The 26598-nt window shown below is 35.6% G+C and overlaps 2 protein-coding genes across 2 annotated transcripts; one reads left to right on the top strand and one right to left on the bottom strand.

Moving 5' to 3' along the window:
• Positions 1–3341: 3341 nt before the first annotated feature.
• Positions 3342–4188, bottom strand: dctpp1 (dCTP pyrophosphatase 1). The gene has a single exon (XM_051901807.1). The coding sequence runs from the start codon at positions 4174–4176 to the stop codon at positions 3685–3687; it is 492 nt and encodes a 163-aa protein (XP_051757767.1). The 5' UTR covers positions 4177–4188; the 3' UTR covers positions 3342–3684.
• Positions 4189–4284: 96 nt separating this feature from the next.
• Positions 4285–24602, top strand: gatb (glutamyl-tRNA(Gln) amidotransferase, subunit B). Its single transcript, XM_051901806.1, has 13 exons — positions 4285–4619; positions 6272–6422; positions 6556–6669; positions 12423–12621; positions 12716–12838; positions 15297–15410; positions 16391–16475; positions 19438–19482; positions 21209–21401; positions 23126–23259; positions 23726–23804; positions 23925–24059; positions 24306–24602. The coding sequence occupies exons 1-13, from the start codon at positions 4285–4287 to the stop codon at positions 24429–24431; spliced, it is 1833 nt and encodes a 610-aa protein (XP_051757766.1). The 3' UTR covers positions 24432–24602.
• The last annotated feature ends 1996 nt before the right edge of the window (positions 24603–26598 follow it).

Here is a 26598-nt window from a genome sequence, read left to right as displayed (position 1 = left end):
AAATGGTTTCCTGCAAAAATGAAATAAATATAAACATTTTCAAATATCTATTTGCCATATTGGTCTGCTTTGCTTTTATCTTTCTTTAATAGTGTCCCTCAGCACTGCAGTGCATCTTACTAATCTGACACAGCTCAGGAGACGAAACACTCTACTAATGAGCTGATCAATTGAACCAGGAGTCCAGACGTTAACTTAGCTAATTAGAGGTGTACATACCATCAGAATATCAAACAGTACAGAAGGATAAGCCAGACTGTTCCTTAATTCTCTGAATGGCATAGAGTGCTGCAGGGATCATGTATTTTTGTAGGCCAAAACCTGTAAACAAGTTTGTATTTTAGCACTTCCAGTTCCATTACTCCAACATCAGTGGTTTTTTGAATAGGTTCTTTATTAAATAACTTAAATAAGGTCTATGGTTAGCATAAGCTCAAGATATTTTATATCAAGAGATTTTATAAAGGGCGGATGCTAACATGTGATTAAATGGGACTACATGTTTCAGAGGCATTAAATGTCACACACCGAGCAGAAAAACTCCCTAGTCCTCCTAGTCCATTTTCTACAAGTAAAACTACTTTACAAGTAAAAGTAGTAAATAAAACAATAAGTCACATGACCGCATTTGAAACAGAATCTGGAAGAGTCTACAGTGCAATAGATTGATTAGATACTGTAATTGATTGTGATTAAATAACAACAAAGTCATGTTTTATATTCATACAAAAAGAACAATCAGCATAATTTTAGATTAAAATATCAAAAATACATTCATCAAAATGTTTAAAACATTAAATGCATAGAAACTTTAATAGAACACTATATAATAACTACTAAACAACTACTATGTACTAACATTTATGTAAATCATTTAAATACAATGCACTTACAACATATATGTTTTTCATTGTACTTATATCCTCCTGAGAATCAGAAAAAGAAGTTTTGTGAATTTAGTTCATTACATTATGTCATTACATTGTTTGGATCATTAGAAACAAATGGAATAATGAAAATTATTCTGCTATGTCTTCTGTAGAGGACACCAGGACCAATTTATTAAGAAAATGAAAATACATGCCAAAAAAAAACAGATGGATTTTTTTTCATTTAGTGCAAACTTTTAGTGAAAAGTTCATAAAAGTTGCTCATTTGTGAAGATTAACAAAACTACGAATCTTTGTTGGTCAGACCTTTTTTTTCTGTGATAATCCAAAAGCCAATGGAAAAATCATATTGGGTTTTTGTTGAGGGTGATACAAACTTCCGGGTTAGCCAACAAAAATATGCCAACACTGCAGCGCTCAATTGGTTTTGGTTGTAATATCAAGTGTGCACCGTGCGGGTGAATGAACAGGGTAATTATGAATAATTACAGCAAATTATGACAATCAGTATAAAAAACTGTTACTGAACTCCTCTGTCAAAATTGTTTTGACAAATTACCTAATCTTAGATTATAGGTAGAAAGTAGGGGTGTAACAATACCCTCATGTCACGATTCGATTCATACTAATACATGCGATACTCCAAGATATATGGTAAAAGGATAACAAAAAATATACTGTTGATTAAAATGCTCAATTTGGTATTACAGTTGGAGTGGAAATGAATAGGCTTGGACTTGGTACTAGTAACACAATGCACAGGACAATGGTGACACCAGAATAAAAATATTCATGATTCTAACACTGAAACTGATTTATTTTAGATGAATATGTTTGCACACTGTTACTGACTAGATACATTTAAAATAATGTAGGCCACTTTTTACTGGTAAAACAAGAGATTTGGCATTATCAGGACCCACAAATATTCTCCCATTGCATTATATTCAACATTATATATAGTAGTTTAATGTAGTACTGTCACTAAAACTCTGTAAACTTGAATTTTTTCTCACACAGTAATTTTCATTTTGGGTGAACTATGCACAATATGATATCATTGCATTTTTGTATTGTGATATATTATTACACCCCTAGTGTAAAGTTATGGCTCATTATCAAAACCAAGATTTTTCAAAATTGTACCCATTTTGCAATCTCTGAAACTAAAAATCCAATTGTTTTTAATGCACTCCAATAACGTTCTATATATAATGAACATTATTATACTCAAACATGTATCAGATATAGGAAATCAGGCAATTTTCAATAATACAGTCAGTAGTTATATTGTTTCTATTTTCAAGTAAAAAACACTCTCTTGCACCATCAGCACTTTTAAAGTGTTAGTTAGTTCACCCAAAAATGAAAATTCTGCCATTAATTACTCACCCTCGTGCCGTTTTACACTCGTAAGACCTTCGTTGATCTTCGGAACACAAATTAAGATATTTTTGTTTAAATCCGATGGCTCCGTGAGACCTACATAGGGAGCAATGAGCAATTTCCTCTCTCAAGATCCATAAAGGTACTAAAAACATATTTAAATCAGTTCATGTGAGTACAGTGGTTCAATATTAATATTATAAAGCGACGAGAATATTTTTGGTGCGCCAAAAAAAAAAACATTCGACACGCTGATTCATTATGCTCCGAAGCAGTGTTTTGAAATCGGCCATCACTAAATAATTCGTTATTTTGTTTTTTTTGGCGCACCAAAAATATTCTTGTCACTTTATAATATTAATATTGAACCACTGTACTCACATGAACTGATTTAAATATGTTTTTAATATCTTTATGGATCTTGAGAGAGGAAATGTCATTGCTCCCTATGTAGGCCTCACGGAGCCATCGGATTTAAACAAAAATATCTTAATTTGTGTTCCGAAGATTAACGAAGGTCTTACGGGTCTGGAACGGCATGAGCGTGAGTAATTAATGACAGAATTTTCATTTTTGGGTGAACTAACCCTTTAAGTAGTGACTGAATGAATCATATAAAAGTGCACTGGTGGCATAGGGATTTCCTTCTAAAAAAATGTTTTCTTATTACCAGACCAGGATTCTTCAGTACTGTCCCAGAAAGTTCAACTTCAACCCTGACCAAATTCCCTTGCCTGCAATTCTAATAATCTTTAAGTCAAAGACCTTGATTTGCCTGTTTAGGTGTTTGATCTGATTTGTAGCTAAACTCTGCAAGAGTAGACCTTGAAGGCCAGAGTCAAAGAACCCTGATCTAAAATGCACTCTACATGGACAAGCACCTAATATAGAGGTCAATTCAGGTTGATTGAGACATTTTTCCCAGTCATCTCAATGGCAAAAAGTGTCCCAATCAACCTGAATTCACCGTATTGTTTATAAAATACTTTGAGTCAGTATAGCTACATGCAGCTGGAAAATGTCAGTTTTGATGTTTCCAGAGTGAACAGTTGCACAGAGACCATGTGTGCTGCAAAACACTTTACTGTGATGCAAAAACACTACAAAGCACAAAGTAACTATATTAGCAGCTTTTGTTTGGTAAAATAAAAACAGAAGAAATTTAAAACTAAGTTGCTTACATGTGGAAATGTGCAAACATGGTTTCTTACATACAGATTTCTTACATACAAAAGCTTAACGTAAAACCAAGTATAGTAGTGCCAAACGCAGGAGATTAAAATGAATAAAATCAGCAACTAAGAGCCCAGTGGACTTTTACAGTTTGAAACCTTTAAGGCACTCAACACCAGTTCCCTCGAATAGTTCAGTAACGATCGTCTTTGGCTACATCATGAAATCGCCCACATCAGTCCTTGTATTCAGTGTATTTCTTGGCTGATCCATGAACTTTGCTGGCCGGGTACTTGAGTCGATTCAGAGCCATTTTGCGCAGAACAGCTTGAGGTAAATCAACGTGGCATTTCTCGGCCAGTTCAACCAAATAGATCAGTACGTCGCTGAGTTCCTGGGCCAGGTGTTCCCGCTCCGGCTCGGTCCAGTCCGGTAGACCTTCTGCCACCTCCCCACGCCACTGGAACAGCTCCGACACTTCCCCGACCTCTCCGACCAGCGCGAGCAGCAAGTTCCTCGGCTGGTGAAACTGGTTCCAGTTCCTCTCGTCCGTGAATTCAGCCTGCATGCGGCGGATATCTTCAAGTGTAGGTTCGGAGGTGAAAGTGAACCGCTCGGCCTGATCGCGCTTTATTTCTCCGTTCCCGTTCACAGATGGGTGATGGCTGGAAGTTTCGCCGTTGTGTTTGGGCATTTTGGATGCGGTCCCGTTTTGTTGCAGTGCCATTGTAACTGAGACGAGCGAAAGGCGAGTACTGAAAACAGAGAAGTGCTTAAATGATCATTCACGTGTAGGACCATGCGTGAATCTCCCGCCACCAACTGACCCACAGTTATGAATTCGCGGTATGTGAATGCCGTCATAAGAAATCGCCGGAAACTTTGCCGTTGCGCCACTGGCATTATGGGAGTTGAAGTTTTTTCATCATCATCCTGCGGTACACCAGCGAGTTCCTTGTGGCTTTGTAAAACTACATGCACCAGCTGCCCAAACACAAACACAAGCATGGCAGCCTCCTCTTCAGGATACAGCAGAATGCTTTTTAGCCTGAGAAAATGCACTAATAAATCACTAAGTTTGTACCATATTGATACTTTTAATTTCGTGATAAGGACAATATGGACATCTGGATCAAAAAATCAACTTAAGTCCAAAGTACAGACTAAAAGGTAGGCATCAAAAACGCCCCCCAAAATGTTGTCTACTGTAAATAGGAGGTTCATAAGTTTGGAGACGGAGACAGGCATTCTGACATTTGTCATTAACATGACACACTGAATATGAGTGATAGTCTTTCTCTGGTTTAATTATTTTAATCAAATTTATTTATTACTGGAGTGTACGTGTGCTGCTGACAGAATGCAGACTGCAAGCCCACACTTGATTGCTGACCTTGACTTTACATGTTCCCTGAAAAATGTACATAAAGTATATCCCATTAACAGATACTACAAAGAAGAACAGATGGTGTTCGTTAGGGTTAGGGTTAGGGTTAGGGTTAGCTCATTAATTGAAGCACTTTTTTTTTTTTTTTTTTTTTTTACTCCAGTTAATAATTCTTAGGATAGGTTTATTTTTCTCAGTAACCACATACAATCTTGGATAGAAAAAATTATATTAATTAAATTTAATCCATAAAAACAGTAAGTTAGTTATAATTATAGCACCATCCTGACATTCATGAAGAACATCATTTCAACAGTTTATTGTTTAAACAAAAATATGACGATAATGGAATTTAGTTTAGGAATTTAGTTAGGAATTTAGTTTTGGTGACAGAATTTACAAACACATTCTATTTAATTAGGGTTTTAAACTACATTAGCATTCAATATGTTTTAGAAGAAGACCCTTATGCTCACCAAAGCTGCATTTATTTGATAAAAAAAAAAATGAATAACAGCAATATTGTGAAATATTATTACAATTAAAATAAATAACTGTTATCTACTCATATACCTATATCTTAAAATGTAATTTATTCCTGTGATAACAAAGCTGAATTTTAGCATCATTACTCCAGTCTTCAGTGTCACATGATCCTTCAGAAATCATTCTAATATGCTTTTGGTTCTCAAGTAACATTTCTTATTATTATCAATGTTGAAAACAGTTGTGCTGTTTATTATTTTTGTGAAAACATGATAGATGGCTTCTTCCCGGGTTGGAGACATCACAAACCCCAAAATGCCTAGAAAGTTCAAAAGAACATCATTTATTTGAAATTGAATTTTTTTGTAGCATTAAATGTCTTTACTGTCACTTTTGATCAATTTAATGTGTTGTTGCTGAGTACAAATATTAATTTCTTTATATAAAAGTCTTACTGACCCCAAATTTTTGAATGGTTTTTGAATAAGTATTTGAAACCAACATAAAATCCACTGTTCTTGGACTTTCGACTCAAAACATAATAGTTACTGAGATACACATTTATTTTACTTGTCCTTTTTCTTTTTTACAATTGCATTTTTTTAAACATAACCACTATGTTAAGACTCTATTTTAAAAACTAGTTTGGTAAACTAGCCATTAGCCTACATTTTATGCAACTGACTTAAAAAAAGTTATGACCAGTCTTGAATTTGAACAGCTAGTAAGACTAGCAGTTTATGCAACCAACAACTGTTCTCACCAATATTAAATTCTTATAAAATAAACTTTGATTTATATATCTTCATATAAATTCATAATTTAATGGAATTGAGCTGCTGATGTTTAAAGCATTATATAATTGTCTTTTAATACCATATGTATTAAAGTAACTGTAGAGTGTTACCAGTTCTCACGAACTCTTCATCTCTTGTGCTACGTTTTCTAGTCTTCCTCAAATGGTTGGTGTTGTGGGTCTGGAAATCCACGCTCAGATTCAGTCCACATCAAAGCTGTTTTCTGGATCTCATGTTAGATTCTTGGCTCCACCAAACTCGCTTGTCTCACATTTTGATGCTTCGTTACCAGGAACACTGCCAGTAAGTAAACTGAATTAACATCAAAAATAAAAATTTTTTAGATTATCTTTTTGATATCAATATAAATCAACACTACTGTAATTTCATTGCATTTATAAATGCTATTGAATGTCTTGCTGCTTTGTTTCCTAAGGTGCTGAACAGAAGATGTGTGGAGGCTGCTGTATTGACAGGCCTTGCTCTCAACTGTACCATCAACAGGAAGTCACTGTTCGACAGGAAGCACTACTTTTATGCAGACATGCCTGTGAGTTCCCTTAGCTGCACACATCTGGGTGCTTGATACATTTGTCAGCATCTCTTAGTTTTATCTTCGTATTCTAAAGCATAGAAGTGCTGATGATACAAATGCAATAAACAAGAACATCTTTCTTATGCTTCCAACTCTATGTGGTTGTTATTTTTGATTAGCTGCTTTATAGATCCATCGTTTGTCAAACAGACGTGCACATATATCCAGTGCATCACTCTCTCTTTTCCTGAGCTTTAATGAAGAAGTGATGGCAATCCATGCTGAACAGGCGGGAAACCGAAGAGCTGCCACTAATGTAGATGAATAACAAGTGTCAGCTCTTAAAAGCTTAAAACATTCAAGCTCTGGTTCGAGCAATGTTTCAGCTCTTGTATTGGATTTGTGAGGCCATATAGTTGTACAAGTGGGGTTTTTTTTTTTTAGACATTTAGAAACATAAATATGTTAACAAGCACTACAAACCCACCTCTTGAAAGTATATCGAGAGCTTTATTTGAATAACATTTTCCCTTAAAATTTGAGTTGATGAGTTTTCCTGTTCGGTGTAATAACATTCAATGTCCTTGAAATCCTCTTTACTCCCATTTAGCCACTTGTTAGCAACTGCCTTTTTCAAGACAAGCAAAAGCTATAAAAATCATTAGGGGGTATTACTGATGTATTTTATACAGTAGAATAAAACATAAAAATATCTTGTGCTTGTGTAAACAACAGACCTTATTTCAGGCATTTAACCTAAAACCCTTTTAAAGAGGTCCTTGATTATGATTTAACTTTTTTAACTTTAGTTAGTGTGTAATGTTGCTGTTTGAGCATAAACAACAAGTTACGATGCTCAAAGTTCAATGCAAAGGGAGATGTTTCCTTCTACAGAAATAACTTTTTTAAGACTACAACAAACCGATGGTAGGGCCTACACCGAGCTTCTTCCCGGGTTGGAGACATCACAAACCCCAAAATTTACATAAACCCTGCTCCCGGGAACACGCAACAAAGGGGGTGAAGCCATGTTGGGCTGCTTTAGAGAAGAGGAAGAGTTGTTGTAGTAGAGTGTTGTTGTCATGCCGTCATTTTACACCGGAATGCTTCACAAACGAGGGTCAGTTCAATGCTGGATTTGCACAAAAGATTAACATGATGGCACATGCTAGTCGATGAGCTGAATCATCTCTACAGCAACTACATAAGTTTATCCACTAACCATTCAGAAACATCCAAATGCATTTAAAAAAATTTTAACTTCTTCCTGAGTCTCTCCATCAGTATCCGACTCCGGTTTGAACAATTTAAGTCTGAACACCTTTACTGACGATTGTCATTTTGGCTGCTTGAGATTCTCCAGCTTTGTTGTTGTTGAGCAACCGAAGCGTGAGCTGTTAAAGCTCCACCCACTTTTGGAAAGGGGGCCAGTAGCAGCAGTTAATTTGCATTTAAAGGGGCACACACAAAAAAACAGTGTGTTTTGCTCACACCCAAATAGGGGCAAATTTGACAAGCTTTAATAAATGATCTCTGAGGTATTTTCAGCTTTTCAGCTGAGACTTCACAGACACATTCTGGGGACACCAGAGACTTATATTACATCTTGCGAAAAGGGGCATAATAGGTCCCCTTTAAAAAAAAACAAAAAAAAAAACATTGATTTCCAGATGATGAAAACGGAAGTGTTAAAATGCTAACTTTTCATATTTTGAAAAACAATTAGCTATAAGTCTACAGTATTATATACAGTGTACAGTGCTCAGCGTAAATGAGTACACCCCTTTTGAAAAGTAACATTTTAAACAATATCTCAATGAACACAAAAACAATTTCCAAAATGTTGACAAGACTAAGTTTTATATAACATCTGTTATAAACTTATAACATGAAAGTAAGGTTAATAATATAACTTGGAGAACAAAATTTTCAGTTTTACTCAAATTAGGGTGATGCAAAAATGAGTACACCCCACTGAAAGTCTCTGGAGCAAAGCTACATTTTAGACTACAAATGTCTAATTTAACAAGAATTCAACCACAGGTGAGTCTAATTATTCATTACACAGGTGTCCAGCAGACAGTTGACTATAAAAGGATGTTAAAACCCCTTCCCATTTCATGCTGTCAGCAATGGCACCACATTGAAGAGAAATGTCACAAGACCTGAGAAAGAAAATCATTTCTTTACACCAGAAAGGTAAAGGCTACAAGAAGATCAGCAAAGCTTTACTTATCAGTCAGAATACTGTAGCAAAAGTGGTACAAAAATTTAAAAAAGATGGAACTGCAACCATCTCACAGAGACGTCCAGGTCGTCCACAAAAGTTAACACCTCGACAGGAGCATCTTCTAATGAGAAGGGTTGAAGAAAATCGGCATGCAATTTCACTGCAGTTATCTAAAGAAGTAGAAAGCCAAACTGGGGTGACTATTTCCCGTGACACAACACGGCGTACACTGCAGAGGAATGGCATGCATGGGTGCCGTCCACGAAAGAAGCCTTTCCTAAAGCCCAGGCACAAAAAAGCCCGCCTAGAGTTTGCCAGGGCCCATGCTGACAAAGATGAAGACTACTGGGACTCTATACTCTGGAGTGATGAGACCAAGATAAATGTTTTTGAAACTGATGGCTTCAAAACTGTATGGTGTCGCAAAAGTGAGAAATACAAAGAAAAATGCATGGTGCCTACAGTGAAACATGGTGGTGTCAGTGTCCATATGTGGGGCTGCATGAGTGCTGCTGGTGTCGGGGAGCTGCATTTCATTGATGGCATCATGAATTCACAGATGTACTGCTCTATACTGAAAGAGAAGATGCTTCCATCAATCCGTGCCCTTGGTCATCGTGCACTTTTCCAACATGACAATGATCTTAAACACACATCTAAGGCCACTGTTGGATTTCTGAAGAAGAACAGGGTGAAAGTGATTCAGTGTCTCCTGATCTGAACCCAATCGAACACCTATGGGGAATTCTGAAGAGACAAGTTGAGCATCACTCTCCATCCAGCATCCAGTCTCTAAAAGAGGTCATTCTTAAAGATTGGAAAAAGATAGATGTTGCAAAATGTCGCCAACTTGTTCATTCCATTCCTAGAAGACTTGGTGCTGTCATTAAAAATCATGGAGGCCATACAAAGTACTAGATGTAGTAGTGTTTATTTTGGGGTTTACTCATTTTTGCTTCACCCTAATTTGAGTAAAAATGAAAAATGTGTAATCTAAGTTATATTATTAACCTTACTTTCATGTTATAAGTTAAACAGATGTTATATTAAACTTAGTCTTGTCAACATTTTGGAAATGGTTTTTGTGTTCATTGAGATATTGTTTAAAATGTTACTTTTCAAAGGGGGTGTACTCATTTACGCTGAGCACTGTATATACAAATAAACAAGTTGATTTTAAATGTGGAGTGATTTCCAATGTTTTATGGAAGTGGTGGATTACTGTTGAGTCAGATTGCTGCATTTCTTGCTTCCATGGTAACAACGCCTTCTCTTATTGGTAGATCTCTTTTGAGCAGTGTGGGTAATGTAGTACTCCATTGGGAATTCTGCAACTGAATATGATGTTCTTAAAATGAAGTTGTGTAGCTACTGTTGAAGCTATCTCTAGCAACCCCGTAGCTCAAGATACCCTTGAAAGGTTTATATTTATTATCATTAAAAATCAAATAATAAATGGGATTCCCCCCCCTTACAGATTGATTTTTGTTACATCAAGGCATCATATTTGAAGACCAGATACCCTGATATCTCTTGTGTAAAGACACAGTGTGTGAAATTAACTTGTAATTAAATTGCATTATTAGACTAAGTTCAAATGTCATTTTAGTTCCGACACAAAATAACCGCAAGACAAAATATTGAATACTGTTTTGAATTCATGGATATATTTGGACTGTTATACAAGTGATTTGTGAGGCATGTCCTCTTTTTTTCATGCATTTTGTAATGCTATATTACCAAATGGACTACAAAACCAATTTTAAGCCAAAATAATCAAAGGTAATCAAGAACTTAAAAAAAAGAGAGTCTGAGTTGGCATTGAGAAAGCTCAGATATTGAACGGGAGGAGGTTATCTTTGACTTCTGAGGAATCTGTCACTCTTCATTAGTGCCAATTTAATCTCTTTAGTGCTTACATTTGTTTGTTTTTTGTGCCGGTGATGAATTAGTTGATCAGGTACAGCACACAGATGGTAATGGATAATTGTTTTTTTTCTTTCCTTTACTCTTTTGCATGCCAATAACTATGATAAATTTCTAGTGGCTTTTGGTCATGGTGTTGCCATAGCAACAGTTACAAGTGCTCTGTTTTGCTTCACAGTGAAACTAAAGGAGGTTGAAAATGTAGCCAGATCACAAGTGTCTGTATGCAGTTTCATTTTGTCATAACCCTAACCCTGTTCAACACCAGATTTGATCCTGATGATGGTTCTTCACTAAACACTTCTGTGATTATACAATATTGATGTTTTAAGGTCATTCAATTAGATTTGAAGTCAAGTGGATGAGGTCTGACCCAAACCAAAGCAGTGGCTTTGATGCTACAGTCACCCAAATATGATCCCCTAAAATAAAAAAGGCAACTATATATTTTAATGTTTAAAGAAAAACCCAATTTATACTGTGTAAAACAATAAATACACTACCTTTCAAAGGTTGAGGTTGGTCTGATTTTTAAAATATTTTGAAAGAAGTCTCTTATGCTTTTATTTGGTTAAAAATACAGTAGTATTGTGAAATTGTATTACAATTCAGAATAACTGTTTTCTATTTTAATATATTTTAAAACAAAATTTATTCCTGTCATGACAAAGCTGAATTTTCAGCATCATTACTTTTCAGTCTTCAGTGTCACCTGATCCTTCAGAAATCATTCTAATATCAATTATCATTGTTCAAATCAGTGTTGCTGCTTAATATTTTTGTGGAAACCGTGATACATTTTTTCCCGTGATGAATACAATCATAGAATCTTCAAAAGAACAGCATTTATTTGAAAAATAAAAGTCTTTACTGTCACTTTTGATCAATTTAATGCATCCTTGCTAAATAAAAGTATTAATTTCTTTAAAAATAATATTAATGACCCCAAACTTTTGAACAGTAGTGCATGTGTAAAATATTGTCTAGAAAATATTTAGTTTCTATTAAGTTCTACTAAGGGCTCGTTCACACAGAACGTGTTTTTCCATTCCAAAGCGCTACTTTTCCATTGTTTTTCTATGTAAATGCGCTAGACGGACATGCAAAACCGTTGCGCTCGCGTCTGGCGTCTTTTGAACCGTCTCGCGCGTGACATGGCGTTCTAAAAACACGGCGTTCAAGTTAAAATCAGTTCAGCTTTTAAAAAATGCATCTCGAGACCTTGAGTTTTTTCAAAGCAAAAACGCGTTCTGTGTGAATGAGACCTAAAAGACTGTATTTTTCGAACTCTGTATTTTTAGATGTATAAACCCGCAGAGAAAAATAGAAGTATGGATGTCAATAGAATAAAATAATTGTGATTTAATAATATAATTTCAGACCAGTTTTTAAAATCCAGAATGAAAATGTAACAAAATCTATTAATATTATTATTATTATTTTACATGGCTCTCCTAGCACTCTCCTGCTGTTTGGAAACCCCTGGTCAGAAAGTACATTACTGTAACAGATCTATTTAGATCTAGATTAAACTTCTGTGTAGCAATTCAAATGGTCTTGACAGTGACCATTGCTTAGCTGTGTAACAGTTTTTTTTTGTGTGTGTTTTCAGGCAGGCTACCAGATCACTCAGCAGAGGCTTCCCATAGCAGTGGATGGCACACTGGTCTATAGTCATTTTGAAGGTCACAGAAGGAATCAAGTTGTAACTAAGAGTGTGAAAATCAAACAGATCCAGCTTGAGCAAGACAGTGGAAAGAGTCTTCATGACAATGAACAGAGCCAGACTCTAATAGATCTCAACAGAGCAGGTGATCCTGCTTTACTCTTATACAGAAACATAATGACTGTATCTTTGTGGACAGGACCGTGTCTGATATGAAGGCTGTGTCTCTCTGTCTGTAGGTGTAGGTCTAATGGAGCTGGTGATGGAGCCAGAGATGTGTTGTGGAGAGGAGGCAGCAGCTGCCGTCAGAGAGCTTCAGCTCATCCTGCAGGCTCTGGGCACCTGCCAGGGCAACATGTCCGGTGATTTAATACACCCCCTACAGCTAACATCGATCAGAACCTTTAACGTCTACACACATTTATTCCCATGAGTTGGTCTCAGACACAAATCACATTGCTTGCACCAACGTTATTAGTAATCCAGTTAGTAATCCACCCAGTAACCATAAGAATGGCCCATATGGCTGAAAACCTCTATATTTTTCAGCCATTTGGTTATATTCAGTTTATCTCAATATTTATGTCAGAAGAGCCATCATTGTGACCAAACAGCCCCTGCCAATAGATAGATTTATGTTGTAGAAAATGTTTAATGCAAGAAGTAAAATACAGTAAAACTAAATCTAAATAGAAAAAAACAAAACTAAATCATACTAATATTAAACTAATATTTTAACAATTAAAAGGGATATGTTTCACCCCAAAATGGAAATTCTGTCATCATTTACTCACCTTCAAGTTGTTCTAAGCCTGTATAAATTTCTTTCTTCTGCTGAACACAAAAGAAGATATTTTGAAGAATGTTGTTAACCAAACTGTTGATGGGCCCCATTTTTCCCCCCATACTATGGAAGTCAATGGGTTCCATCAACTGTTTGGTCACCCATATTCCTCAAAATATCTTCTTTTGTGTTCAGCAGAAGAAAGAAGTTCATGCAGGTTTGGAACAATTTGAGGGTGGGTAAATGATGACAGCATTTCCATTTTTGGGTGAACTATCCCTTTCATACAATAATTTGCTGTGCAAACATTTTTTAATAGGCAAACAAGTTGTTGAATGAGAACTGATTCACTGAAAAGGACAATTTGAATTCATTCACAGAGATTAGTTGAACCTGAACTTTAAATTTAAGATTTGTTATTTAAACATTTGTTTTAATAAGACAGGTAAAGATTGCATTATGGCTAAAAAAGTATGTTAAAATGATCACAATAATCCTAATGTTGCTTAAAGGAACACTTTTTTGAAAATAGGCTCTTTTCCAACTGCCCTAGAGTTAAACAGTTGAGTTTTACCGTTTTCGAATCCATTCAGCCGATCTCCGGGTCTGGCGGTACCACTTTTAGCATAGCTTAGCATAGTTCATTGAATCTGATTAGACCGTTAGCATCTCGCTCAAAAATGACCAAAGAGGTTCGATATTTTTCCTATTTAAAACTTGACTCTTCTGTAGTTACATCGTGTACTAAGACCGATGAAAAATGAAAAGTTGCGATTTTCTAGGCCGATATGGCTAGGAACTATACTCTCATTCCGGCGTAATAATCAAGGAACTTTGCTGCCGTACCATGGGTGCAGCAGGCGCAATGATATTACGCAGCGCCTGTGACCCCCTGCTTGCACAGGGAGCATGCCTTGCAACCATGGAGACATTTGTGAGAGACGCTGCGCAATATCATTGCGCCTGCTGCACCTGCTTTTTGAGCGAGATGCTAACGGTCTAATCAGATTCAATGAACTATGCTAAGCTATGCTAAAAGTGGTACCGCCAGACCCGGAGATTGGCTGAATGGATTCGAAAACGGTAAAACTCAACTGTTTAACTCTAGGGGAGTTGGAAAAGAGCCTATTTTCAAAAAAAGTGGAGTGTTTCTTTAATTTTATATTGGCAGCAAAATCTTTGCAGATATAGTATTTTCAATAGACCAACCAGCCCAGTACACAGTGTTCCATATATCACCAAGATGTCTATTAAAGAGCACATCATGTGGAAAGCCTTGCACGCTAATTTTTGTGTTCAAACATCTGATAAACACACATGGACTCGCGTACGTCTTAAATCATGAATATTGCAGAAATGTATGCTGAATGCCATTTTAACATACATCTTAACATATATTGTAGATGAGCAAATGTTCACAAAATTCTGTTTGTTTACAATCAAAAAAAAGAAAATCATCTCTAAAACTGAAAAAGGCACACATATATAGGATGTCTTGGCATTGTAACACATACTATCAGGGCTAAACGAGTAGGCTATATAAGCGTAAAAGGACTGTAGGTCCCCCCCATTTTTCCCACACTTTTCCCCCTTTCCAACTTCACTAGTATTTGTGCTTTGAATGCACTGAGATGTATCTTAGTCACAGTTTCAGTTACACACTTTAAGAACATTAAGGAACATTGATAAAATGTAGTGTCTGTGTAGGAGACACATATTCAAATGAGAAAATAACTGACCTGTTCCTCAACCCTTCTTAACGTGTCACCGCTCAATCAACCTATTGTCTTCCTGTGATGAAAAATTCAATAGCTCTTGTTTAATCAAAACCCCCTGAAGCAAAATACAGCAAATTGTTTATCTGTTGCAGACTATTCAACGGTGCACTCCAGAATACAGTATTTCATGCAAATAAATCATTCAAATTCAAATGTATGCACTGTTTGTTAAGCAGGGGTTTTGAGAGCTGTGGATGGTTGAATTGTAATGACTGTTAGAGTGATTCTCATCAGATCCCTCTTTCTTTTCTCTCACAGAGGGGCAGCTTAGGGTTGATGCCAATGTGTCCGTGCATCGACCTGGAGAGCCTTTGGGAGTGAGGACAGAGGTCAAAAACATCAACAGTGTCAGGCACCTGGCCAAAGCCATAGGTAAGGATATGTCTAACTGATACTGAGAAAGAATTTTATGGATATCAAGATCTGCCTGTTGGTTTAGAGAGGGTTTTTCTAGTTTAAGCATAAGTGTGCAGTAAAATCTCTTTGCCGCTCCTCAGTACAGCAAGACGTGTCGAGGGAATGAAATAGACTTTTAGCCAGTGGGTTTCAGAAATCTTTTAATCATGCTGCACTCGTATTCACACACACTCACACACGCACACACACGCGCACGCACTTTAGTAATAGCTGGAAGTCACTTTTCTTGTGTGGTTGTCACATTTAGCCTGGCATCAGTTGGAGGGAATGAGTGTATGTGTGTAATTATGCCAGAGCTGAAAGTCAGACTGCAAACTCCAGATAAGAAACACGAAGAATAAGCATTTTCACCTCAATCCGTCTCTGTCTCGTGTTAAATGCTCTGTCAAGATGTACACCGCTGAATAAAGGCTGCAGAAGCCATCATCTCTGCTGCATTAACACACACACAAAGTTGTGTTTAAAACCAGGAGTTTCACTCAAAAGAAATCTGACTGATTTGATCCAAGAAAATAATGAGTGTTGAAGACCCACATAAACATGCCTGTCAAGGACAAGAAGATTAAATAGTGCTGTCAATGAAAGACAGAATAAACATTGAAAAATATTTAATCGCTGAATGTGACATGATTCTTTTAAACCCTATTTTACACTGTTCTCGAGAGAAAGTTGTGCAATTTAATTAATATTTAATATGTTTTGTTTTGATGTCTTGAAAAGGCAGCTATTATACTTGTTTAATGCTGCACATTGGCCTAAAACTAAAGGATTACCAGTGGTTTTCTACACTACTACAATTTCCCCCAAAAGCTCGTTTAAGCAGTCATGAGGAAAAATGCTGATGTGCAGCCATTTCAAAAGTACTTTAGGGTCTTTTGTTGGCAGAAGGTTGTGGTTAGAGTTTGATTGGACCTCTCTTGATACATGTTCCATAGACTACGAGATCCAGAGACAGATGGAGGTTCTACAGAGCGGTGGGACGGTTCTTAATGAGACCCGAGCATTTGACAGCAAATCTGGGTAAGGAGGCCCAGAACAGGCAGATTTCTACAAGCACTGCATTCTCTTGTGATATCAACTGGAACAGAGCAATGCAATTAGACAAGCTTTGTTTTACATTGTTTGAGTCTCAGATTCTATATTGGTTTCTTATTGCATTTTAAACCCACAGCCACTTAAAATTATTCATGTCGGATTAAATGTTTAGCGTCTCATGGCTGATCACACACATTGAACACATTGAGCTTCTACTTCAGGTTTAGTCAGTGTTTCTGACAGAATTCTGTTTTTGCAACAGAGAAGCCCGTTTTCTACTCTTAAACAGTTCAAACCAACCATATAAGAACATAATACAATGCCAAAAAACAACCAGTCATAATGCTGCTAATTATTGTTTCACAAGTTATTGCTTTGATTCAAGCTGGACATCACTTAAAGTCAAGACTTGTGGTTCAGTAAGTACACTACTGTTTAAAAGTTTGGGGTCAGTAAGATTTTTTTAAGAAATTAATACTTTTATTCCTAGGATGCATTGAGTTAATCAAAATTGACTGTACATTTTTTTACATAGTTATTATATGATAAAAATATTATTTCAAATAAATGATGATCTACTGAACATTCTATTTATCATTGAAATCTCAATAAATGTTGGAAAAGAAAGAAAATCAAGTTTCCATAACGGAGTGTCTATTTACACTAAGTGCAAATAGCGTCCTTTGTTGGCAAACGCTATTTACACTAGCTCCGCCCACCAATGTCTAGTTAGGCCACTTAAGTTTTAAAAAGGATGCAAGGAATTCAATGTCTTCAGTGGCGTAGCAGTAGCGAGTAAGGCTCGCAGACATGGCTTTTAATGCGATCGACGGAGGTTCGAATCCACCTTTTGCCAAGCTTGCATTTATTTTCAATAAAAATGAAAATAATATTCTAAAAGTGGAAATAAACTTCAAACGAGTGTTTAATAATATTAAAAGTGTTTATCGCGTAGGGTTAGGGAATGGTGTAGGGGGGGATTTTAATAAGGCAGCATCCATTTAATAATTTTAATAAATATAATAATTTACACTCTATGATATTATTGCATCCTGTTAATGTACAAAAATACTCAGGTGCAAATAGTATCTGCCAATATAAAGTATAGATAGCATCTAATTACAATTTACTCTTATTGCAAAGAACTTATACTTTTACATGGTGTAAATAGAATCTATCGCTATTTTCACTTAGTGTAAATAGCATCTGTCACTAAGAAAATGCTGCTATTGTCACTTAGTGTAAATAGAATATATTGCTATTTGCACTTAGTGTAAATACCATCTATCGCTATTTGCACTTAGTGTAAATAGCATCTATTGCAAATATTAAAATATTTAAAAAATATTAAGCAGCACAAGCACAACTGTGATAATAATTAGAAATATTTCTTGAGCACCAAATCAGCAATGATTTTTACATTTTTGAAGGATGATGAGACACTGAAGACTACTAAGCTGTTAAACTTCAGCTTTGACATCAAAGGAATACATTACATTTTAAAACATATTAAAAACATTAAAATATCTTACTGACCCCAAACTTTTGAATGAAGTCAAGAACCACTGTGATTGATTCAGTGAGTTCCTTGAAGGATCCGTCATACTTATTAAAACCAATAACGTTCATTTGTTCGTGAATCAAGCTACACTTGTCATGCTGTTTTTTGTGTGTGCAGCCAGTGAAGACAACACAATAGACACATTATTTTGTGATACACTGTTTTTTTAATGTCATGTTCAATTCAAACTGCAAACTGTTTTCTTTTGTTGTGGCTCTGTAGATTGTGCAGCACTGGCAAATAGTGATTCAGGAAATATTGCGTTTAGTCATGGGCAGCATACTTTTCCCTTGGTCTTTTTCCTGTCCATCTGTGACAAAAGATGAATGTGGTCATTTGACCTCAGTAGTTCTGTCATGTGTTGACTTGTACACATGGCAGCACCAGACACACACACACTAATTCATGCTCTCTACAGATGACAGAGCAGTATTATTGTGAGCATCTGCCCATGAAATACAAGTCTCATCTCACAGCTGTGTCCTCCTGCTCTTGGATATGATCTGCTAGCACAAACCACCAATCTATAAGTGCTTAGTACACAACCTTCTGGTATACTTTATTCTAATTGGTCAATCACAGCAGTCAAATATATGTGTATAATGGCAGCAAAACTTTAATTGACTTTTGGTCTCTTATCACATAATTTCAAAAAAATTTAGGATCATTCATGTTTTATTTGGTTAGTAGCCATGTAATTTCTAGGATAATGTACAATGAGCTGGTTGTTATATCTAAATAAAGCCCATCAGGTTGATACAAAAGCAACATAACACATAACCCAAAAAGTAGAGTTTTAGATTAACGAGAAAGGGAACACCTGTGTGTGTGTGTGTGTGTGTATATATATATATGTATGTATATTTATATATAGTCAAGATTTTATACTCACCAAGGCTGCATTTATTTGATCAAACATACAGTAAAAACAGTAATATTGTAAAATATTATTACAATTAAAAAGAATTGTTTTCTTTAATACATTTAAAAATGTATTTAAAAAATTCACATTTATTCAAAATTCATGCAAAAAAATGTTTACTAAATTGTTAAAATTGTTTACTATTCTCACTCCATTGACAAAGCTATCAGTAGAATTTGTAATTGACAAAGAAGGAAGGTAAAAGAATTATCATAATTATTATAAAACAGAACTTGTGAAGTCAGCATTCACTCAGAATGTTGATTTATAATGCACAATCACTCAAAATGTTGACTTATAATGCATAATCACTCACCATAACTCCTGCATGGTAATAATGACCAGCTGACTGTACATGTAAACTCTAAATTCCTGTAAGAAGATCAGATCTATCAGAACATACTTTGCTTGTAACTTTTTTTTTTTTTAAGCCAATTTATTTCCATCTCTCTCTCTCTTGCCAGTAACACAATTCCAATGAGGGATAAGGAAGGCCTACAGGACTACAGGTGAGCATAACCCTCCATTGAACCCTGCAGATGAGTGAAATCTGCTCCATCCTGTGGAGTGCTACAGGGAGGTTAGATAAAGAAAAACAGGAGAGGACACTGGAAAGAGTGATGAAGTAAAGGGGAGATAGACAGTGCAGGATAAAAGGAAAACAGGTGAAAGGAAAGCAGCAGAAAATACTGAGTTTTTAGACAACAAGCATGGAGATGGAGGGAAAGGATGGATGGATGGAAAGATCCATCCATCCAATGGATGGATTGAGGGAAAGAGAGTGATCGGGGGGACAAAATAGAGGAGGAAGAGGACAGGAAGACTAGACAAGTGTTTGTATGAAGGACTGAAGATGCATCACCTGTGCTGTGATAATGCAGCTGTAGATCCACATAAAGGAGGAGGGAGGGAAGAGTGGATGCAAGTAGTAAAGAAATGGAGCAAATCATGCAGTGCCATCTACAGACCGTGAGCAAAAGATTTATAAATGATTGGAAAGCCACTTTTCCATCTACACACATATAACTTTAAATATATATATATATATATAAAATCAAACAAATTTATTCAGACACCTTGAACATTTCATTCATTAATACAGTTTATTCACTATAGTTTAAAAAAAATGGTAATAAAATATGACAAGATCTCAGAGTTAAACTGTGTCAGAAAAAATTAATCTTAATTATGTCAGAACACTTAAGCAAAACATGGTCAGGTCAACCAAGTGTCTGAATAATTTTTGGTTCCAAATTGTTATCAATTTTACTGGTAGTCCACTGTATGAAGAATTTTTAAGAATAATGTCACAGTTTACTTGATTTTGCTATCCTCGCTTACATAAATGAACTATAGTGACCTTCACCCACTAGTAAAAATATATCAAAAATGTCTGAATAATTTTTGGTTTGACTGTATCTATCTGTCTATCTATCTATCTATCTATATATATATATATATATATATATATATATATATCCAAAGAGTTTATAATAATTATAATTATAATTATATTATTACAAAGAGTTTGTAATAATATTTCACAGTATTACTGTTTTACTGTATTTTCATTGTATTATCATTGTACTGTATTATGAAATAAATGCAGTCTTCTTTCAAAAACTTGCAAAAAACATCTTACCGACTCGTACAGTATTAATGATTGGTTATCTATGCAGAAAGAAGTAATTTCTGTTTTCAGTTTTGCCTTTTCAGCTGCATTTTTTTGAGAGAAACAAATGTGTAATGTGAATATATCCATTCTGATTTGGTCATTTTATTAATCTGAGACGTGTCGCAACGATCAGAACTCGCCTCAGCTACAGTACGACGCAGGAAAAAATATATATGCATGTGAGTTAAGCTTATTTGTAAATTGATCAAAACAGGAGTTAGTTTTATCACATCAATCTTTAAATTAATTTTTAATACATTTTTAAAGGGGGCTCAGCCTCCCTTGCCTCTGATGGACTGCCACTGGAGAGGACGCTCTCGGACACACGGTGGCTGGACATGTGTGGCCGGTTTAGGTTGAAGAGATATATGAGGAAGGTGTGACAGAGACAGAGAGGGCTAGAGATTAGGCCTTGAGATGACACACGCTGTCTGAACACAACAAACGCTGGCTTATCTGTGCCTGATAAGAACACGCTCTTGTGTTTCCCCACATGACCTGCTTGAATCACGCCTTCTGTTGTGTTGTATGTACATACATTTTCTCGCTTTATCTCTCAGGTTCATGCCAGAGCCCAACTTGCCGCCACTGTTTGTTTATGAGAGTGAAGCTTCAGTGCCTGCTGGTGTTGACCCCGCCCAGGCTGTGGTGATTGACAGGCTGAGTGCCCAGTTGCCAGAGCTGCCGTCTGTGAGGAGAATGAGGCTTGTGGAGACGTACGGCATTCTGCGAGAGCACAGCTTCACGCTGGTGGTGAGAAAGTCTAAATGCTAGCCGTGCATGCTTGTTTTATGGCACACATTTCCCATCAGGCACTCCGATCCTTTTAAGATAATTAATTCCAACTGTATTTATAACTTTGTCCAGTTGTAAGCACTATGATTTAAAATCTCACAGTTGCAATAGAGGGTATGTATTGACGTCACTTTCCCGCTGGAACACGCCCTCCTCGGCTGCACCGAGTGGCAAAAGAGCCTGCTGCATGACTGGATTTATTAGGGGAAACTGCGAAAATGCAAGTAAAACAAACTATTATCAGTTTAAGTTAAAGGCAGATGGACTTGATAGTGTTCCTTACAATTTACCAAAGAACAATTGATCCATGGATGGTGACATACAGGCTAGGAATAGTGCTTAATGACATTTATATGTGCCTGATTTTGACACTGGGAAATACACAAAGCAAATTTGCCTGTGAACGCTTTATATATAAATACAATATAGGTAGTAGGTCTAAATCTGGGTGATCACTTATATCAGTGTTATATGTAACGCCATATCATCCAGCCCTAAAATTTGGATGTTTTTTAATAAACACTGACAAAAACTGTAAAATGATGCAGAATATAAGATGGTAAATATTTAATTGATGAGTTGTCAGTACAATATATAACAATTAAAATGGCATTGTATATCATATATGGTATGGTTTTAACCCAAAATTCAACATATTGACACTGATAACTGCAAATTGTACGAGTCCAGTTGTTTCTGTGAATCGCAGCAATCCATTTGCTTCTCTTTTCTGTAGCTTTCGACAACCTGTAAAAATATTCTTGTCAAATCTATTTATACAGTTAATCACACAACTATTTCCCGTTTTAGATGTGTTTTGTGTGTTTTTCGTGGCATTCACGCTGAAAACCAATGCTGCCACTCAGCAGCTGACGGTGACGTCATGTGCATACCCATATTATTCTTTCTTCAAATATTGAATCATACCTTAATATCTCACTTTAATTCTCACAATTGCATAATTATTTCTTTTAATTGTGAATTTATATCTCACAATGGCAACTATTTCATGTAATTACAACTTTTTTTTAACTGCAACTATCTTACAATTGCTACTCATAATTTTTTTATATCTCACAATTGTGAACATTTCTCATAATTGTGACTTTATTCCTCATAATTGCAAGTATTTCTTGTAAATCTCACAGTTGCAACTTCAATTGTCTTTTTATCTCACAAAGCCAAATATTTCTTATAATTCTGACTTCATCTAACAGTTACTACCATTTCTTGGAATAGTGACTTTATTCCTTGTAATTGCATCTTTATTTGTTTTAACTTTTAATATTTTTAATCACAACTTCTCATAATTGTCTTGGTTTCTAACAATTGTGACTATTTTTCATAATTGCAACAGTATTCTTTGTAACTTCTATCTCACAACTGTGACTTCTAATTTGTCTTTATGTCTCACAATAGTGACTTTATTTCTCATAATTGCAACTTTATTTCATAATTGTCACTTCATATCTCACAATGCGACTTAATTTCTTAAAATTTATCTCACAATTGCATAATTGCTGTATGGTTTTGTTCACAATCTTATTTTTGTACTCTGAATTGGAAACAGGCTTCCATAGTTTTGGGTTAATCTTATCATTTGTTATACTTTTTTACTTTTTTTTCAGATATTTATTATTAATTTAAAAGACTCAAATTATATGATAACTATTCAATTTCAGAATGAGGACGGGCTTATGGACTACTTTGAGAGTGTTGTTAAGATGACCAAGGCAGAACCGAGGAAGGTGATTGGCTGGGTGATGAATGAGCTGATGGGAAATCTGAATATTCAGAATCTTAAAGTCTCTCAGAGGTGAGCCAGCACTGAGAACAATCATTCAATAGCAGCGATACATCCAACACATTGGAAAATAAATTAGAATAAATAATTCCAAGAAATTGGGAGAGAGGAAGTGTGTCTTTTGTGTGTACATGCCGGGGGCTTATTTCCAGTCTGTTTGTTTTATTCCTTTTCACCAATATTGTTTCCAGTCAGTAAATAATACATAATGGAGGCTGCGTTCACTCCATGCCTAGGGATGTATATACGGAGTGTTTTTCTGGGACTCCTCCAGCTCAGTGATCAGAAACTGCCTCAATGATCATCTCTTGTTTTCTTGAGCTCACTAGTATATGAGTGGGGCCAAATTGTGTGAACACAGAAAGAAGCCATGTTTAACCCATCCAGTAATGAGGCTGGGTCATAATATTTCTAATTCTTGATGTTTTCTCACATCTCTCTCTGTTCTTTCGAACTAATCTCTCCCTTTCTTTCTTAGTCCCATCTCTCCATGTGCTCTTGCTGAGCTGATCAATCTTGTGGAATCTGGTCACATTTCATCCTCGACTGCCAAACAAGTAAGAGAGAAAAACAAATGGGGGAAAATCCTTAATTTGGCTGACAGATGTTCAAGCCACGTTATGTGAGGTTCTCTTTAAACCACTGGCCTGTTTTGTGTTTGTACGTGGTGAGCACAGGTTTTCCAGGAGATGTGGAAAGCTCCAGAGAAGACAGTGGGCCAGATAGTGAAGGAGCAGAATTTGTGGATGATAAATGACAAAGAGGAGCTACGAAAGATCTGTCAGAGGGTTGTGGACAGTCACACTGAGGAGGTAAATCCAGACATTAATCCACCTTAAAAAACGGAGTTTGTCTTTAATTATTTTGAGCTAGTACAAATATAAAATGTATAAATGTATTTATTTATAAGATGAGCTGCTTGCCAAGAATAATTTGTACACTATTCCTTAAAATTATTTTGTTTTTGCATCTTCAGATTATCAGAATAACTCTATTATTAACTAGTTGACAACCCTGATAACTGGCAAACTAATTTTTGCAAATAAATTTTGTTGCAGGTTCAGATTATCAGAGGGGGTAATAAGAAAGTATTGAACAAATTGATGGGTGAAGTTCAGAGAGAAACTAAAGGCAGAACTGACCCGGTCCAAGTCAGAGCCATACTACAGGAAATGATCTCATGAACTGCCTAGCATGCCTATTTTGAGGGTTAATGCCGTGTTCTGGACAAGCAGCCTAATGGAGCAATGGAATTTACATTTAATAGCCTCTGTACAGTCGTTCCAGAAATGTGTCTCCACTGTAAAATTTATTCATTAAACATTTTGATAACAAAAGTGTTTCATGCAACATTACTTTGTGTTGTTTTACTTCTAAAGATTTCAGTATTTAATTCATCACAGCTCAGTTAATTCTGGCCTCTGAGACATTTATCACTCAATGATCATTGATTCCTTAATAGTCAGGCCCTGTGAGAAAAGCTTGTGTGTGCACAGAATCTTTTTGTGCTTCTTTAATTTGTTTGCAGCTCTGTATAGATTTTCTATCAGAATTGGATTTTGTGGGATTATTCGTCACTTTTAGACTTTAGCAGGTCAGGCCAAGGTTGCCTGAAACTTCTGGTGTGTAATCACCATTAGCCATTGCTAGCACAGTCGAGGTCTTCTGTCATGAAAGGTTTGCTGGCAGAGTGATTGAAATAAATGGAATGTTTTTTGTAATACTAAGACTACTACTTTTTTCAGTCAGACCCAACATATTTACATGTAATCTGGATTACGCGATCAGATTCCAAACATTAAGTACTTGTAATTAATTATATTACATTTTAAAATACTCGTAATCAGACTACAGTTACTTTTTTTATTGATTACATGGTTACATGTTATCCTCACAATGGCAGTAAATTATTCATAATTCATTGATTCTCCCTAACTTTATTTTTAAAATTTTCCTTTCTAAAAAAAGCCTACTGCTTATATACTTTTAGAAAGTCTTCCAGGTTTGTGTAATTGCACACACAGACCAGTCACTAGTCATGTGCCTTCTACTGAAAACTGAGACCCACAGCATTTGATCACTTGATTTGCAGAAATCATTTCACATTTTCTCAGCATTTCAACATTGCATATCTAAATCAACTCCTGATGAACACAATAGTATTTGACTTGCCACCGAGTGAATCATTTAACTATGTATTACTGTCTTTTGCCTTTCAAATCCATTAAAATGTACAAATTCATGTCATTTCATACTTGCATGCAATGCAGGGATTCCCCTCACTTTTTTGTCAGCTGAACCTCATTGACCTAATATATTTACTTGAAATAAACCCTGAGATTTTACATTAATAAGTTAAGTCAATAATAAGTTTTATATCAAAAACTTTATTTATCAATGTATCCTATTAAAATCAATGTGATAAACGAGTTAGGTCAAAAGTTACCTATAACTAATCAAAAAGTAGTCAGATTATATTACCTTAAATGTGTAATGTAATGTATTACATAACTAGCTACAATTTTTGTCATGTAATTGGGAATCAGTAAGTAATCTACCCAGCTCTGATGATAACTTGATGGTGGTCTGTAAAGTATACTTATGTCATGAGTAACTAGCACCCTCTGGTGGAGCATGAATTTCACACACAATTATTTCTAGACCTATGAATCATCTAAGTGCCATGGTCATCATACTTAATTTGAAAAATTTGACAAATTTAATTTGAAAGGTCTGTGAAATCTGTTCAGTTTACATCTCAGTTGTTATTTTATTTAATACAAATATCTACACTTTTTTTGCTAAGATAGATAGATATATATCTATCTATCTATCTATCTATGTACAGTGCTCAGCGTAAATGAGTACACCCCCTTTGAAAAGTAACATTTTAAACAATATCTCAATGAAAACAAAAACAATTTCCAAAATGTTGACAAGACTAAGTTTAATATAACATCTGTTTAACTTATATTATTAACCTTACTTTCATGTTATAACTTAGATTACACATTTTTCATTTTTACTCAAATTAGGGTGATGCAAAAATGAGTATACCCCACTGAAAGTCTCTGGAGCAAAGCTAAATTTTAGACTACAAATGTCTAATTTAACAAGAATTCAACCACAGGTGAGTCTAATTATTCATTACACAGGTGTCCAGCAGACAGTTGACTATAAAAGGGTGTTAAAACCCCTTTCCATTTCATGCCGTCAGCAATGGCACCACATGGAAGAGAAATGTCACAAGACCTGAGAAAGAAAATAATTTCTTTAAAATAATTTCACCCGAAAGGTGAAGGCTACAAGAAGATCAGCAAAACTTTACTTATCGGTCAGAATACTGTAGCA

Source organism: Ctenopharyngodon idella, chromosome 1, assembly GCF_019924925.1.
Source record: "Ctenopharyngodon idella isolate HZGC_01 chromosome 1, HZGC01, whole genome shotgun sequence".
In the NCBI taxonomy this organism is placed as follows: Eukaryota; Metazoa; Chordata; class Actinopteri; order Cypriniformes; family Xenocyprididae; genus Ctenopharyngodon; species Ctenopharyngodon idella.
The sequence above is the reverse complement of the archived record's forward strand: the minus strand, read 5'-3'. Positions and strand labels throughout refer to the sequence as shown.

Coding starts and splice junctions, on each gene's coding strand:
- dctpp1 (XM_051901807.1), bottom strand. CDS start 4,176: ATGGCACTGCAACAAAACGGGACCGCATCCAAAATGCCCAAACACAAC.
- gatb (XM_051901806.1), top strand. CDS start 4,285: ATGAATTCGCGGTATGTGAATGCCGTCATAAGAAATCGCCGGAAACTT. Junction 19,483..21,208: donor GAAGGCCTACAGGACTACAG/GTGAGCATAACC, acceptor TTTATCTCTCAG/GTTCATGCCAGAGCCCAACT. Junction 21,402..23,125: donor AGCACAGCTTCACGCTGGTG/GTGAGAAAGTCT, acceptor ATTCAATTTCAG/AATGAGGACGGGCTTATGGA.